We start from the raw sequence: 16,962 nt of genomic DNA, 5'->3' as shown, positions 1-16,962 counted from the left end.
TTGGGTTCATGCTTATGGTGTTGGTGTCCTTGCACTGCAGCCTGGCTGGATGCTTGCCCACCTGGCACTATTCTGCTAGACCCCTGTAAGTATCTGCAGCAATCTGAAGTGAAGCATTGTATGTTGCATGCACACCACACCTATTATTGTTATTTATTCCATCAATTGATTTTTGTTCAAAATTTCATGTTTTGTGTAATACACAAAAGCAAAGTTAAGTTTGAGGGGATTTCTGGGATTTGTGTGATTTCTTCACTTTTGAATGATGTGTTTTCAGTTGAATAAGTTGCTTGTTAAGACCTAGTTATTAATATGTTAATTTGCTGTTTTAGTCAAACATTATGGATTTGGTTGCAACCCCCACTATCTTAACACAAAATACATCTAATATATTTCCTACTAATAAAATTTGGTTCTACAGGGATATGATGGATGATTTGCTTAGTGAGCCTGAAGGAAGCTATTCCTCCCGAATGAGCAACAAATCAGAGAAAAATCTTGCTGACTTTGAGGGAGAGGAGTCAAACTGTGATGAGGAAATAGCTCAATTGGCAGCTCGAGCTCATCATGTGAGTTATAGTTTGCAGCTACCTATGACTTCATCAAGCTTATTGTCTCTACTAATGTGTACATTTGTTACTGTAGCTTCAGCAAATGGGTATTCAGTGCTTTAGCCAACATAGCCCAAAGCTTTGCCATCGGCTAAGTCTACGTGATGGGACGAGGGATCAAAGATTGCGCTCTCAATTTGATATGGAGTGTGTTTGCAAGCCAGGAAGCACCTTACTTTGGGACTTACTTCAAGATGATAAAATTGGCCAACTGGGCGAAGGTCTTGCAATAGAAGCTGAGAAAGCCTTATCGAACCTTCTGTGTTTCAACACTGAGAGATTAATTCGAATGAAGTTCATAGAAGGTTGCTTACAGAATATTGCAAACAATTGGTAAGTAGTGTGATAGAAGTGTTATGTGAAAAGCCTTGTATTAATCCATGATAGGTTTCTAATTTTTTTTAAAAATAAAATTCAACAGGTCAGTGGTAGTATCTTTGCGTATGCTACCTAAGCTTTTGACATCTTTTCAACATGTGAGGAACATGGATACACACCAAGTTGCTATGTGGGCTGAACAAGAGCACAATATGATGGATCATTTCTTAGCAAATCTTGAACATTATACTACACAATGTCAAAAAGAAGGTTACACAGACACACTCTATTCTCACCAAGTTCAAGTGCAAGTCCGCCTTCAGTTTCTGACATCTCTGTTTTCTCCTCATGGATCTCCCATGCATTTTAGGTGAGATGAACTTGAGTTTTCCACTGAGTATCTTTCTGATCTTTTATCTTTTAGATTTTTTTATTCATCACCTTTTATTTTGTTTCTAGGCTGTCAGTTAATCAGCTTGATGTACTTTGGAAGTGTTTGGCAACGGATGAACAGTGCTCAGATGAGCTCTTTGCATGGCTGCTCAGGCAGGCCAAAAGCAAAGACTTACATGCTCTCAGTACTGAGTCTCTCAAACATTTGTATTTGAGGAAGCTTCCTTCATTGCCAGCTGAAACCATAAGCATGACAGCTTTAAGTTTGTACCAGCAGTTATGTAACATGGCCCGGATGGCAGCACAACATTTTGATTCTGAACCTATTGGTATGGAGTATCTGTGGAAGATAGCTCTACGAGCTAATAATACTGATGTTAGTATGGCTGCCATACAGTACCTCAACAGTTATTATATGGGGAGACAGCTAGAACAAGAATGTGAATTTGTGTCCCAGTGCATGGCACATCTAGTTGCAGCGACAACGGATTTAGCCTTGGCTGAAGAAGCAAGCCTTCTCTGCATTCAGCGAGCTCTTTTGCTTTTAAAGACGCATCTCGAAACTTTCAGAAAGCGATATGCTTACCACCTTCGTCGTTGGGCCTTAGAAGGCAGAGGAGTTGGAAGTCATGTCCAGCTTCTGAGTGGGGAAAGAGGTTGTCAGACTTTGAAAGTTGCAGTCCAGCCTGCAGGGATGAATGAAAAAGTTATATTTGAACTACTCTCAAGTGACTTCATAGCAGATCTGCGAGCGGAAGTGGCAAAATGGTGGGAGTCCATTCAGCCATCTCCTGCCTTAGGTACTCTGTTATCCGAAGGGCCTCTCCGAATGATAACCCAAGGTCAAGAACTCATAACAGATTTTGATGAGAAAACTCTGCAAGAAATGGGGTTTAAAAATGAACAAATGGTTTACATATCTATGGGTGCTTCAAGACCTCAGAAAAAGAGAGATTCAGTGGACTCTCCCTCTGTTCTTCCACCTCCACCTAGAGAATGCTTACCAACATTACTGCTTCTTCAGCCTCAATATTTTGAACACTTGTTCACGCTGATGCAGACTTTGAGTAGTATGAAGACACCAGTAAAAGGAGGAAAGCAGATACCTCACACCAAAGCACAAGTGTTGTCAAGGAGAGTGTGGGATATACTTACACTTTTGCCCACTAGTCCCACACTCATGCGAGGTTTTGAATCATTCGGAGAAGTGTGTGATGATGAAAAATCAGGAGATAGGCCTTCACTTGAAACTTTGCTTGACCCTAGCAGTCCACAAAAGCTGATGTACTCTCTCTATATTGTAGAAAGTTTAAGCAGACCTGCAGGAGTATCTAATTCAGGTCCAAAAAGCAGTCACAGACTAAACAATATCGGAGGGGATGGTGATGTGTCAGTTAGTTCTAAAGGCACTAATGGCCTGTCTTGGAGCCAAGTGTTTGTCAAACATGGTGGTCTTAGACATCTATTTGATATCTTCATGTCTGGTGTGCTGCAAAGGTCAGGGGGAGATGGCAGTGAGTGGCAACAAGATTGTTTAGCTTGTCTGCTGAAGCTCTTGTGCCAATTAGGCATGGCACAACCGGAGGACAGTGAAAAGGACCGATCACTCGAAGCTCAAGATTCGAGAGAAGGTGTTCGTAGCTCAAAGCGTCAACGTAGAATGAGGAAAAGCAGTGCAGAAAAGCTAGTAGTGCCTAAACTCAATGATACAATGCTTCAAATGATGGAAACTGATCCAGTCATGCTCCGCTTAACGACGATCCTCCATGAAGCTTCCCTTCCTAGAGATCCAAATCACTATAAGACTGGTTTCTGGGGAAGAGCTCAAGTTGTGCATTATGCAATGGCCTTGTTAGTGTCTTGGGTGCATTCGGAGGATGGAGCAAGACAGGCATTGTTTCAACAGAGTAATTTTGCCAACTGGCTTCAAAGGCTAGTCCTTGAAGATCCAGAGCCTGCTGTAAGAAGAGAGGTTTGTACAGCATTGTACAGGCTTTGTCTAGGAACACCAGTAGGGCCTGTGGCAAATCCACCCTCACCAACAATCAGTGCGCCAATGCTGGCTCAGTTATTACAATTTCTGCCAATTGCAGAGAGTATGCGGCCACCTCGATTAGAAGTAAGTAATCGAATTTCAATTGAGGATTGCTGCCATGTACTATCTCTAACTCACTATTCTGTGTTTTTAGAATCTCCATCATACAGAAGATGGAAAAGAACCATATGGTCCAGCTTGCCGAGATTATTTTTGGCTCATGTGCCGGCTTGTTGATAGTCTACCTGATGAATTTGTGCGAGGTATGTACTTGTTTTTGTGAATTTAGTGTTTCTCTTTTTATTATTTTTTGAATTACCATTAATACTTTTTCCTTTCCTTCAGAGAGCATTGAAGATCCGAATAATTGCATACTTGGTATCGATAAATTAGCCAGACAGTTAGTCCTGGCAGTGCTGAGGCGAGATTTCCTTGAAACTAGACATAATACTATAGAAGATGACGGTTTGGTGGGTCTGCTTAATCTAGCTACTGTGACCTTTAAGCACAGACCACCTTTGTCCTCAAGCAAAGAGGGACAAGAATTTTTGTCTGAGGTAAAGTAGCTTTCTTCTTAAAGATTTGGTTTAAAATTGTTGTAGAAATTATGATTTTCAATTACGCTTTCCTCAACAGGTTTTTGAATTTCTCTTTGCTTTACCAAATCCAAGAAAAAGATATGTGCCTAAATGTAAGTCGCAAGCATCTCGCTCAGCTGCTTATGATCTCCTTGTGGAACTTGTACGTGGTTCACCTGACAATTACCGCATTTTACATGAAAAACTTCTTGAGCAACACAAACCAGGTAACTTTCTTATCTAAGATGAATTCTAATCCATGTTTTATTGTTCAATGCCACATGTGATTATTGATCTCTGACTTCTTTCAGGCCCCCACTCACCATATCCTTGGGATTACTGGCCTCATGAAGATGGTCGGTCTGACTGTGGTTATGTTGGGCTCACTAATCTTGGAGCTACATGCTATATGGCCTCATGCATGCAACATCTATATATGATGCCTCAAGCCAGGACTTCTATTCTTGGTGCCGTACCAACAGACAGCAAACATGAGCAGACTCTTCGTGAATTGCAGCGCATGTTTGCATATCTCTTGGCAAGTTTTCTACCTTGACACAGTTTTTTACTCAAAATAGAATGGTATTGTGTTTCTAATCTTTAACATTTATTTTATCCAAAACAGGAAAGTGAGCGCAAAGCGTACAATCCACGAAGCTTTTGTAAGGTATACACTATGGATCACCAACCACTCAACACTGGTGAACAGAAGGACATGGCTGAGTTTTTCATTGATTTAGTTTCAAAGCTTGAAGAAATGACTCCTGAACTCAAGAAACTAGTAAAGTCCCTCTTTGGTGGTGTCATCAGCAACAATGTTGTATCTTTGGTTAGTATTAAATTGTGAAAAATATTACATATGTACTAGAATCTTGCAAATCTCATCTTTTATTACACTCTTTGTAGGACTGTGATCATGTGAGCAGAACTCTAGAGGAATTCTACACTGTAAGGTGTCAGGTGGCTGATATGCGTAATCTCTATGAATCTCTTGATGAAGTTACTGTAAAAGATACTCTTGAAGGGGATAACATGTATACTTGTTCTCAGTGTGGAAAGAAAGTCCGTGCAGAAAAAAGGTGATAATTTACGAAATTCATGATAATTTATGAATTGAAAAGTTTACTCAATGATTGATGTACTAACTTTGGATATTCTCTATCAGGGCCTGCTTTAAGAAACTTCCCCATATCCTTTGCTTCAACACCATGAGATACACTTTCAACATGGTGACGATGCTCAAAGAAAAAGTCAATACACATTTTTCATTTCCAATGAGACTAGATATGTCTGGTTATGTTGAACAGAAACTAATGCCTCATAGATATCAAGGTAAGTTGTTTTGAGCTCTATATGCTTTGCAATACTGGTTTTGGTTTTTATCCAAGTTAGTTACCTTATTTTTGGAATGTTTTTTTATCAAGAAGAGAAAAAAAGGGCTAAACAGCGAAAAATAGAATTAGCTGCTAGTGAAGTCCTGCAGCCTGATGTAACTGAAAAGGCAGAAGATTGCGCTTCCGATGCAGAAGAGTTCAATGAACGGTGAGTAGTTGAATGTTGTGTTCAGTCTTTGTTTTTGTTGAAATGCTTCACTCAACCTATCATAATCGTAATATTTCTGTACAGTTATGATTATGATCTGATTGGTGTCACTGTGCACACTGGGACAGCTGATGGTGGGCATTATTATAGCTTTATCAGAGATCGCACTACACCAAACAAAGATAAATGGTTTTTCTTCAATGATGCAGAGGTGAAACCCTTTGATCCAAATCAACTTGCTTCAGAATGCTTTGGTGGTGAAATGACGGTAAAAATCATATTCTTTGTTCAAGTTCTTATTTGAAAAATGTTACAGCATTGTCTTAAGAATATGTTACTATAATAATTTGAATAATTTGTTTTTCTTTACTTCAGAGTAAGACATATGATTCAGTGACAGACAAATTTATGGACTTCAGTTTTGAAAAAACAAATAGTGCCTACATGTTGTTCTATGAAAGGTGTAGTTCACCTGAGGGAGAACAATGTAGCTCAAAAGAAGTTGATGCTGACTTTGCAGAAACATCATCTCAGATCAATCAAAGCCCTCCTCCCTCACAAACATCAAGTCCACCATCTTTTGAACTGAACAAAGAGTTGGAAGATTGGATCTGGCAAGATAACATGCATTTTTTGAGGGACAAGAATATATTTGAGCACAATTACTTTAAGTAAGTGAAATTTACATTTCTTTTATCTTAAGTTACAGTTGTCAGTAAGACATTGGTTGAGCAGCGCCTATAGCATAGGCATAGCTATCTGGTGGCAGGCTCCTTTAACTATCTTAGGTTGGATAAAAAATGATTACTTGGCGTTGATGAAAACTTGCACGTACATACTTATTTTCTTTAACCTGAATGTAACTTTTCCCCTTGTTTTAGTTTTATGTGGCAGATTTGTGGTTACATCCCGCAAACTCTTCTCAGCCTTCAGCCTGACATAACAGAAATGGCAGCTCAGCTTTCTACAACTTTTTTCTTAGAAACATTTATTCATGCCAAAGAAAAGGTATTAAAATAGTCTTTGATAGACCTAATCAATGTTACTATGTTTGTAATTGTTAATTTTATCATATCTTGCCTCTTAACTCCTTTTTTTTGCAGCCAACCATGGTTCAATGGGTAGAACTCCTCACAAAACAATTCAATGCATCGCAAGCTGCATGTGAATGGTTTTTAGAACATGTAGCTCACAATGACTGGTGGCCTGTTCAAATTCTCATAAAATGTCCGAATCAGATGGTTCGACAAATGTTTCAAAGACTCAGCATACATGTCATATCCCAACTTAGGTTTGTATTTATCTATCACCATTCATTTCCATAGACTGTCTAATGACATGGAACTTTTGATGAGTAGATATTTAATGGACGTATCTTTCTTCCCCACAGGCCTATCCATGCTCCTTTATACTTAAAAATGGATTCAGATGATGACGGATCAGAAGAAATTGATCCAGATAAAATTGGTTATCTGTCTTGTGTTACAAAGTTTATTCGCATGCTCCTTTCTTTGATGGAGCATGGAGCAAAGACCCACTTAAAACATCTCACAGAATATTTTGCTTTGCTGCTTGAGTTCAGTAAAATGGGTGAAGAAGAGTGCCAATTTCTGATATCAATTCATGCCATCTCAACTATGGTTAATTTCTATCTTGGACAGAAGAGCCATGAATATGTATGTAAAATTCCATTATTAGTTTTGATGAACACTCCCAGTATTGTATATTTCAGCAGTCATGGTTTATAAATCTATTTCTCTGGTTAGGTGGAAGTTGTTAGTGAGGAAGAAGATGATGAAGATGTTACTCCTCTTCCAACGGACAAGTATAAACCTGCTTCTTTGGAAAAAATGATTACACTTGTCGCCATGCTGGTGGAAAAATCACGAGGGCTGGACCGAAATTTACAACTGTCCACTCTCGACTTCAATGCTTTTGCTGGTGGGAAAGGATTCCCATTTCTCTATCAGCAAATTAAAGATTGTATCAACCTCCAACAAACAAAAAATCTTGTCCATTCATTGTGCCGTTGGAATGACAGACTGGCCCAACACATTGTGGGTATGATTTTCCAAGCAATAATGAAGCACTCAGAGGTAAGTGGGTATCTCTTTGTTTCAGATTTTATTGCTAATCTACCAGGGTACTTACCTAGGATCTATGTATTTTACCTGTGGATAGTCAATGTTCTAACTTGTAAACATAATTTCAGATTTGTCAGCCATTTTTCAAAATACTAACATTATTGGTAGAAACAAGTGGTACACCTAGTGGATTACCATGCTTCTCACAGTTAGTCTTGGCTCGTATTTGGGATGTAGCAGAGTATTGTCCTCAGGCTACCCTTGAGTGGCTCTCTGCCCAAGTTCCTCGTAATAAACTTGTGCACACGTGGGTCTTGCAGGGCTTAGACACTTGGGTAGAACATTTTCTTGTTGGTCATAACAACCAGCGGGTCCGCTCTGGTAAGTTTAGATTCTACTGATGGAATTTTGATTTGTGTATTTTCACCACCATATAATCTAATGTAAATTAATTTTTTTGTATCTTAGCTGCTGCTTATCTGTTGGCATCATTAATTCCAAGCCAAACTTTCCGTCAAGGATTTCGCACAGCACGTCCCATGCCCAGCCATTACAAAGAAATCATAAATTCTCCTGAAGCCTTGGCTGTTTTACACAAAGTTACTAGTGTTTTATACCGTCTCCTGAAACCTAGTCGGCATTATGCTGATGTGGGAACTCATGGGACTAATAAATTGACTGCATATTTCTCATTGCTCTCATACTGTTGTATGACCAACACTGAAAAACTCATGGTAAGCCAAGTGCAACATGTTAAACTATTGATATGATAATCAGTTTGTTTTGTTTCTATCTAAGCTGCATGTTGTTTTCATTTTAGCTACAACCATATTTTATGGATTTGTGGAACTTATTCCACCCCAAACTTTCCGAGCCAGCTGTCCCAATACACCACAACAAACAAGCATTGTTACTCTTTTGGCATCACGTATGTGAAGGATGTCCGGAAAATGTTCAGTCTATTTTAAACAATCCTTCAATCTTAAAAAACATTGCCTTCAACTACATTTTGTAAGTTATTTTTACTCATGTTCTTTTTGTTTGTCTGTATTTTATTCAAAATGAAATCAGATGGTTAATTTTTATCTTATTTTGTTAGAGCTGACCATGATGATCAGGAAGTGGTTTTATTCAACCGTACTATGTTACCAGCCTATTATGGTCTTTTAAAACTATGTTGCTTACAATCACGATCATTCACTCGTCAGTTAGCAGCTCATCAAAATGTGAATTGGGCTCTGAAGAATATCACACCACACCCAACTCAGTACACCTTGGTATGTTATTGTATTCATCTTTAATTGAACACTAATGCCTGGTTCTGTTGTAATTTCCTTTTGGTATCTTAATGTGTGTTATTAAGTCAGACCTTAGCTTATAGTTTCTTATCAATATATGCTTGGTTCCAGGCTGTTGAAGAACTTTTTAAGCTGATGGAACTCTTTGTCATGAAACATGCTGATAGCACAGAACAAGACATCCATGAAATCAATACATTCCGTAAACATACAATGCAGCTTTACTTGCAGGTTAGTAGTGCTGTATTTATTTCCCTATCTATTCCATACCATAGCATTCACATACCTGCCAATGAATGAATAATCAATGAAATTTAGAACTGCAGCTTTTCTATACCTTTGTTCTTTTTCACAGATATTAGATGGACGATCAATGTGGGCCACTCTCATTCAAGCTTATAAAATACTTGTTGAGAATGATGAAGACCGGCTGACTATCATCCACAATGGTGGACTTCAGATGTTCTTTGAGGTAGCTTAATATTTTAAATACTTTCTAAGACTTCAAATTGAATGTGGCCAATCTAATTAAAACTAATCATATTTTCTAGGCTTTTCACACACTCCATGTGATGTACCATGAGGCTACAGCTTGTCATGTGTCAGGTGATTTGTTAGAACTGTTGACTGCTCTTCTTGAACTACTGAAGTGTCTTCAAATGTCTCGAGATCAAAGACTGGATCAAGTAGCTGCTGGCAGAAGTGACCAAGAAGTGGATACTCAATCTCCTGCTCAGCTCATTTTAAGTTGTAAAGAATGGATGGACATGTTGCGTAAACTTGCCACACTTTTGAATTCATACAACTCTGATGAAATGCGAAAACTAAGCTTAGGTTTGTCTTTTTTTGACCCTCTATAATGTTTGTGTCACTGACTTTAAAAAAAAATCAAACATTGTTTTTTCTCTTTCTAGATTTATTGGCTCAGATGGCAGCACTCATACCAAATGAAGTGACACAAGTAGTTGCTCCTTTACTTCTTCATTGTCATACAGCTGTCCAAGAAAATCATAACCCTGTACCCATGGGACCCTTCTTTCCTCGTAGTGGTGGCAAACAGGCCACGTTGGGCATGAAGGCCTCCTCTCGTCCAGTTCGACCAATGGTACAGATGTCGGTGCCACACAATCAATTGGAACCTGCAAAGGTCTGCTGTTGGGTCATTTTCTATGTTTTTGTACTTTAATTTAGATGTTTGGTTCTATATCTTTATCTTGTGTTTTAGGGTATGGATCCTACTTATGATCAGGCATTGGAAGATTATTTTGGACCATATCATGATTTTCTGGACACATTATGCCGTATAGCTGTTGCATCAGGATGCATGACCGATCAGTTAGTCATTCTCAGTGCTATGGTTGGGTTTGAAGCTGTTCCTCTACACTTTACACGCTTTCCCAAACTGTGGCTTGACATATATCATTCTCAAGTAAGAATTTTTTATTGTTACTCTTTAGCTTAAGTTGTGAGCAAACTATTTTGATGTAGCTCCTTTTTTACATGTTTGTCCTTTTGCTACATTGATATGTTTTTTTGCAGAATGTGGACCGCAAATATATTGTTAAACTTGTAAATTCAAACTACTTTGTGGATTATGTTGAAGCTGTCCTCTTGGATGAGAGAAGTTCTCTTAACATTCCTGTTATTTTTAACTTCTTATCCACTTACTTTCCCAAGGTAGGGACATTTTTAGCACTCTTTTCGTCTATCTATCTATCTAGACCTGTTATCCATAATGACATTGTTATATTTTTCTCATCTCAGGTTTGCAAGCAGGTGCTAAATGATCAAACCCTTCGAGTTCTTCAAAGCATTCCAGGAAAGTTACATGAATTGGTGGGCAATGTGGACGTAGTGTCGGATGCAGCTAGGTTAAACGGTGACTTGCGTGCATTATTATTGGTTCAGCGTGTTGCTCCTCAGCCCCCAAACACAAATGCATCTCAATCTGCTCCTTTGACAACTACTCTCTCACTTCTTCTTAAAAAAATTATGTCTGCCAAGGAGTCTGTTTCTACGGACGATAATAATAAAACTGGTGGTAAGTGGGAATACTTTAAAAGATTGATTTACCTTCTGTTGTGTTCAGGCAGTCACTTACCCAAACTGTAATTTTCAGATCCCCCATCAAAGAGAAGGAAGATAAGTGGTGGTGAAGAATCCCCTGAAAAAGCGGAAGAAAGTGAAAAGGATGTAAGTGCTGACCCTACCAGTAGTAAAGAACCTCTCACCAATTGTGAGAGTTCTAGCAGCAGTAGTTGTGGTGCTGGTGGTTCAGTGGAAGGGGCAAAGGAAAAGACACCCTTATTTTGGTTAGAACAGCTAGAAATGACTGTACGTGAAATCTTGGGCATGCTTGAGACAAAGACAAAAACCTGATGCTTGATTGCAAGTTATGTTGTTATTTTGAGTGATTTTCTATCTAAGTGTTGGTTGATTGTTCTGGTTGAATGTGATAACCGTAGGTACATTTGTTAAAATTAAGACTTTGTGACTCTTTGTAGACTTAAGTTGTGGCATGAAAATGGAAGGGCAACTAACTACCATGGGGTTCTGTTATTGTTATGACTATCGAATTCCACCTAGTAATGTGGTTGTAGAGTTTGTTGCTTGTTATTCAATTAAAAGAACGATACATTTTTCAGTCCTAAGATTAACTTGTTTGTAATTTATTTCATGTTTATTGTGCATATTTGTCCATATTTGTATATGTTGTCTATAGTGCTCTAACAAGTTGTGGGTGAAAAAATATGAAAAAATAAATTTTGTGATCTAATTGTTAATTTGTTTCGTATCAGGCTAGTTTTAGATTTTTATATGTTCAAGCCAAGTTTTAGAGAATTTTCTAATGTTTTTTGAAAGACGCAAATCTCAGTGACATTCAGTCTTAAAGTAAATATCTAAAACTTTCAGTAGTGGCTGGGGCTGGAGCCACTGCTTTGCACTGTGAATATCTAACTTCTTGTGCTGAAAGAGCATAACGTTTAAAAGTTTTGTAAATATTTAGCACTTTTTTGTTCAGTGTCCACTTTTGTGCATCATTTCTAATTGCCATTTATCATCACTTGCTTTTCTTACAAGTTCAACAAAGAAAAGTTTTGGTGTCTTGGCGAATTAAGTAGATGAGACCAAAGAATAAGGGAATTGCATTATGTGGTTTCATGGCTAAAATCCATGCTTGTATAACTTTGCCATCATTCTATACCCCCCTTTTTTTTGTTTTTAAATTCATCTGTAAACTAGGATGATACAGTGGTTTGCTGATCATTGGCTTGAGTTCTGTGCTTCTGACAATTATGTTTCTTTTTTACTACAAACTGTTTTGTGAAATTTTATCTGTATTTTCTGGAAACTTCATTGTTTCTGATCTAATTATTCTTTCAATGTTATTGTGTACTATTTTATTGTTGATTTTAGAAACAAACTTTTCCCAATACTCTATTATAAGCAATGATGAATTAAGATACAGATGATGAAACTACTTCTAACTAATGATGGTTGTTTGGGTGCATTTTAGGTATGTTGTGTTTGTGCATATTCTTGGCTTGGTCTGGTCATGATGCAGTATCAATTTTTCCTTAGCTGGTATTTTCTTACCATTCATTGTTACTGTAATCCTATACCCATTTTATCATATTCTAACTGCTAATTCTTTACAATCTTTCAAATCTGTTAGTAATGGCACAGGTTTATCACCTGTCATGATATCTGATGTGTGTTAGTGATTTAATCTAATTAATTATTTAATGCTCAAACAAGAATTCATTTTAGATAGAAAGAGGAAGAAATGAGAAGTTATTGTGTTATTGCTACACAACAATGTATTTTTGGTTCAAATTCACACAGGCTTTCTATTGGTCCTGAGGAATTTAATAATTATCTTTTTACATAGAGTAAAGAGTTCCAAAACTCTTGTGTAAATGAATTTTCTTCCTTTTTGATATCTTTTGTTTGTTTTCGTATTATTTTTTGTTTGGCCAATTTCAACTTAATATGTGCATCTTTTTAATTCAGACCCTTTTTTCCACTACAGGCAATGTGAAAACAACTTCTAAGTGGAAAGTCATCCCTCTATGACTGTAGAAACTGAGTTCTTATCTATTTCTTTCCTCTATTGTTATTATTATTTTTTGTACACTCTGCAGACTGACTGGCTTGTAATTTTTCTTCTGCTTTTTCTTCAGTTTACTTTTCATTTAGAGGAAGTGACTTAAAAGTCAAGCATTGTGATTGAATTTAAAGAGTTTTCTGCAGATTTTCTATACAGCACACAAGGTTTATACCCATATTTAATGTATGTATTGTATATTGTAAAGCATGACCTGGTGTACTGTATAGACCATCTACAGACCTCTGTGATGAATTTCAAAGTCTATTTTATTGGTTTAGTTTTATAATAAAACTGTACATATCACTTATTTAGGGAAAAGCTTAAATGTTATCTTGTTTGTATACCCTTTGTCTACATCTATTTGTTAAAAAAGAGAAATCATAACTCATTCAAAGTGTCAATTTATTGTGCTTACCTGTGCTGTATACATTTCTGCTTATAGCTTTTGAGCCTATGGCTTGTCTTTATGGATAATTACATCCATTTCTTCATTGATGAAAAGGACTGCATTTGGTATGGTACAAAAATTAAGACTGTGAATGTGTATTTCACTCAATTGCTCAGCAGTCACAGGCCAATTCCTTTTCAGTTTCACTTAGATAATAAATTTGTTATTTTCTGGTTACTAGAATTCGCCATTTTGTTTGTGGTTATTTGGGTGTTAGCCAATGGCAGGGGCCTCGCTCATAAACTACATTCACAAAAAGAAATCTTATATTTTCTCTAGTCTTTATGTTGCAAAGTGAATGTTTCCATTTAATTGGTGCATCCATGTTCATAAATTCTTGGATAACATATGACAAATATTTGTGATGTGTTTTTCTGCTGACTGGGGAAAGGAGTCATCCCCTTTTGCTGCTTCTTTTGGTTTGCCAATAACTTTGCATTGTTTTATCCCTCAATTATTGACTGGTTCTAACCCTTTCCTTCATAAAAAAATTGATCCAGATGATTTGTATGTGCAGTCACTCATTTGCTTTTATCAAGAGAACATTGTGAAAGTTTTACATCCAATGATTTTGAAACATTTTGGTTGTTTTATCAATCTTAGCAATTAAACTTGTGTATATTTTTTGCATCACATAAGTTCTATAAAAGTATGTGCAACAGGCTTCTCAAACCTGCTGTTCTTCTGAGAGATAATTCTCTTGAATAATTAAATATGCCATGTAAAGTGTTCTCCTGTTCCACGCCTCATTTCTGTAAATACAACTCTTCAAATTATGCTGTTATAAATTATGCTTTGTGTGTCAATGTATATGTGCCATGGTGTCTGAACAAATGGGGCCACTCATGTGTGCATTCCAGACAGTTTTTTTTTGTACTATCATTCTATTTGATTCATAGATGTAGTTATTGTGTGTAGAACATAAAGTACATTGTATTGACTGTATTGCATTTTCCCCTTACCTTATCCCTCTGTGATACCCTGCCTATAAAAGAAATGGTGGAATGGAATAAACTAGATTTTGTAAGTAGAATTTGTGTTGTTTTATAATTAACTTAATTGTATGAAAAGGGGAAGGTCACCATCATAGTGTTGGATAAAAAAACTGTAGTTCTCTGTGCTGTATAGTAGTGTGCATTTAATGTTGTAGCATTTGTAAATAATATATCTATATATTGGGATCTCAAAAGTTTCCCAAATAAAGAAGCTCTTTCTACAAAACAGAAGATAATGTGTTTTATGTATTACTTTACCTATCCAGCAGGATGACTCCGATTGCTGGTTCAGCAGGCATGAGCAGTCACAAGGAAAAAAGCTGGGTGCATCTAAATGAAGCGGAGAAGAACCTTGGAGTACTCTTAATCTCAATTCGAGCGTCGTTTGGATGATGTCTGGGCAGCAATACATTCTGTACAGGCAATTATTATTGGAGTACACAACTACCTCTATCGTCCACCGTTTCCACATACATGGCCGTGGCGCGCTGTCCCTGCTGGGGAGGTCCAGGCAGGATGGACTAGAAGTAAGTAGTAATATCTTTCTTGGATACCGCATGGGGCTCAATCGCGTATCAGGCATAGTTGGTTCACGAAATTCTGACACATCGGCAGGCCTTTGGACGCCTTTGGACTCCAGGACTCGTTGTTAAGCGTCATGCCGGGCCCAGTGGTACAGCTGCCAACAGCCAACGCCTTCGCGTCTCTGGCGGGGAGGTGTGCAGTATGGCTTGGCAAGCCCAGGGATCCGACCCTTATAATGAGTGTAACCATATTGCTTAGGACGTCATCAAAGAAGGAGGGGGCGATTGTCTCCCATTCCTTTGCGTGTCGGTGTGTCAGAATTTCGTGAAACAACTATATCAGCCAAGGGAAGACATGAGGCTGGGCCGCGGTGGCCAGCGCGTGCACGGTGCGGGACGAGGCCGGCCGAGGCCGAGGTGGGGCGGAATGGGGCCTCTGCGCACTTCCTGCCAAACAGTACTCCGATGCTTATCAGCCGTGTTCGTTCCCCGGCCCAAATTAAATCCCCTTCCCATGAAACCCCTCTCCTGTTGGGTCAGCCTCCCCGGCCGGGCCGCGGCACGATCACCGTGATTACCGACAATTTGGTTTGTTCTGCGTGGGGCGCTGCGCTAGCTACTGCGTGCCGGACGGCTGCGGGCGGGGCGGGGCGAGGCAGTCGGTCTGCCGCCGGGGTAATGTGTCACCCCGCCCCCGCCAGCCCCGCCCGGACTTGTTGCTCGAGTGTCCGCGCAGGTCAGGCCGTTTAGCTGCCAGCCCAGCCCACGCGACCACCACCAAGTGGCCTTTGCCGGGTCTGTACCTTGCGACTGCCAGAGAGGGCCTTGTCGGACCCTTTCACGGTCTTACGTCCTCTCTGCCGCCCGCGCACTCGCCCAGGGATATACCGACCCAGCTCGGCTTGTAAGTACACGTCTCAATGCCCCGCGGGCCGGTACCACCCTTCCCCTCCCTCTTCTCTCGGCGCCCGTGATTAGATTGATGGCATTCTCGCATGCCGCGCTCTGCAGCTCTCTGCCAACTCAAACAACGGAAATTGAGCGACCCGTATCTTGGGCAAGAATCCAGACAGCGAGGCGCTCCGTCAGTGCCGTCAGGGGAGAGAGCGGTGCAGGCGGGGTGGGGCGGCGGGCTCCTCTTAACGGGGAGGCCACGCACGGCGTGATAGGGGGGTGTGTTGCCTCGAGTGTAGGCGAAGGCCTTGTCGCCGCTCGTCGCGTCGGCAGGGCCATGGACAGGGCGGCAGCGAGCAGCGGCGACGCACAGCCCGGGCGGGCGGGGTAAGTAGGGAAGTACCCTGAGGGAGCCCCGGCCCCGCCCGGCCCCGGCCCGAACGTGGAGGTCCTGATGGCTGAGTGGGTGTTGCAGCCGTTTACTTAGGCTTCCCTTTGAGATGGGCGTCAGGCCTCGTCGTGAGCGATGGGCCTTGAGCCGGACCTTGAGCCGCACCTGGAGCCGCTGAACCTCAATCTAAAGGTCGTCTAGCTAGCCACAACGCAAGCCACCCACGCCTCGCATCCATTTTGCGCCGTCTATTTCGGAGCAGCCTAGTTGCGCCAACTGGGAGGTAAGAGGGCGGCTCTTGGAAGTTTAGGCCTCACGCGATGCGCGACTGGGTGGGGCGGAGCGCGGCGCGGCCGGCGGTACGCAGGAGGTACCGAGGGTGCACACTTACACGCGCGCACGGCGCACGGCTAAATATTACCATCACACTCCGCGTGCATCCGCCCCACTCTCACGTGTCTTGGCGCTGCCCCGCTGCCCCGCCCGAGCATGCCATGGCCCCGCCCTGCCCCGCCCTTCGCCCACGCGAGGAGTCTACCGTTTCGTGCCGCCGCCTCCACCCGAGCCGGAGCGGCCGATGCCGAGCGTTTCGTTTTGGGCAAACATTATTATGTATTTTTCCCTGGCGGTGGTGGCACGCCAGAGGCCGCCGGGGGGCTCGAGGTACTCGGAGGAGGCGGTCGCGTGCGGGCGTTTGTCTTCATATCGCACCGCCCCTTCCGCCGCGCCGCCCCTCCGCT

General features: G+C 40.5%; 1 protein-coding gene across 6 annotated transcripts in view; it reads left to right on the top strand.

Annotated features, from left to right (window-relative positions):
- LOC113211895 (ubiquitin carboxyl-terminal hydrolase puf) overlaps positions 1-16,962 on the top strand; it is a 129,283-nt gene that overhangs the window by 16,695 nt on the left and 95,626 nt on the right. For 2 of the 6 annotated variants that reach the window (XM_052277343.1, XM_052277341.1), the window contains exons 14-44: positions 41-85; positions 422-569; positions 646-944; positions 1,033-1,299; positions 1,389-3,441; positions 3,512-3,620; positions 3,703-3,914; positions 3,994-4,162; positions 4,247-4,473; positions 4,561-4,764; positions 4,842-5,014; positions 5,101-5,267; positions 5,360-5,477; positions 5,562-5,745; positions 5,853-6,148; positions 6,359-6,485; positions 6,581-6,768; positions 6,868-7,153; positions 7,244-7,573; positions 7,690-7,942; positions 8,030-8,295; positions 8,382-8,572; positions 8,661-8,838; positions 8,971-9,090; positions 9,215-9,331; positions 9,411-9,693; positions 9,774-10,006; positions 10,085-10,288; positions 10,399-10,536; positions 10,624-10,900; positions 10,979-14,451. In XM_052277343.1, coding sequence (XP_052133303.1) covers positions 41-85; positions 422-569; positions 646-944; positions 1,033-1,299; positions 1,389-3,441; positions 3,512-3,620; positions 3,703-3,914; positions 3,994-4,162; positions 4,247-4,473; positions 4,561-4,764; positions 4,842-5,014; positions 5,101-5,267; positions 5,360-5,477; positions 5,562-5,745; positions 5,853-6,148; positions 6,359-6,485; positions 6,581-6,768; positions 6,868-7,153; positions 7,244-7,573; positions 7,690-7,942; positions 8,030-8,295; positions 8,382-8,572; positions 8,661-8,838; positions 8,971-9,090; positions 9,215-9,331; positions 9,411-9,693; positions 9,774-10,006; positions 10,085-10,288; positions 10,399-10,536; positions 10,624-10,900; positions 10,979-11,238 — 8,122 coding nt within the window. In that variant the 3' untranslated portion in view covers positions 11,239-14,451. Of the gene's footprint in view, positions 1-40; positions 86-421; positions 570-645; positions 945-1,032; positions 1,300-1,388; positions 3,442-3,511; positions 3,621-3,702; positions 3,915-3,993; positions 4,163-4,246; positions 4,474-4,560; positions 4,765-4,841; positions 5,015-5,100; positions 5,268-5,359; positions 5,478-5,561; positions 5,746-5,852; positions 6,149-6,358; positions 6,486-6,580; positions 6,769-6,867; positions 7,154-7,243; positions 7,574-7,689; positions 7,943-8,029; positions 8,296-8,381; positions 8,573-8,660; positions 8,839-8,970; positions 9,091-9,214; positions 9,332-9,410; positions 9,694-9,773; positions 10,007-10,084; positions 10,289-10,398; positions 10,537-10,623; positions 10,901-10,978; positions 14,452-14,679; positions 14,941-16,962 lie in introns of those variants that run through there. The other 4 variants (XR_008012325.1, XM_052277346.1, XM_052277344.1 and 1 more) reach the window with 4 other exon arrangements.

This window comes from Frankliniella occidentalis, unplaced genomic scaffold (assembly GCF_000697945.3).
Source record: "Frankliniella occidentalis isolate FOCC.00 unplaced genomic scaffold, Focc_3.1 Scaffold10, whole genome shotgun sequence".
NCBI classification, from domain to species: Eukaryota; Metazoa; Arthropoda; class Insecta; order Thysanoptera; family Thripidae; genus Frankliniella; species Frankliniella occidentalis.
Note: the sequence above shows the minus strand (reverse complement) of the source record. Positions and strands in the feature narration are given on the sequence as shown.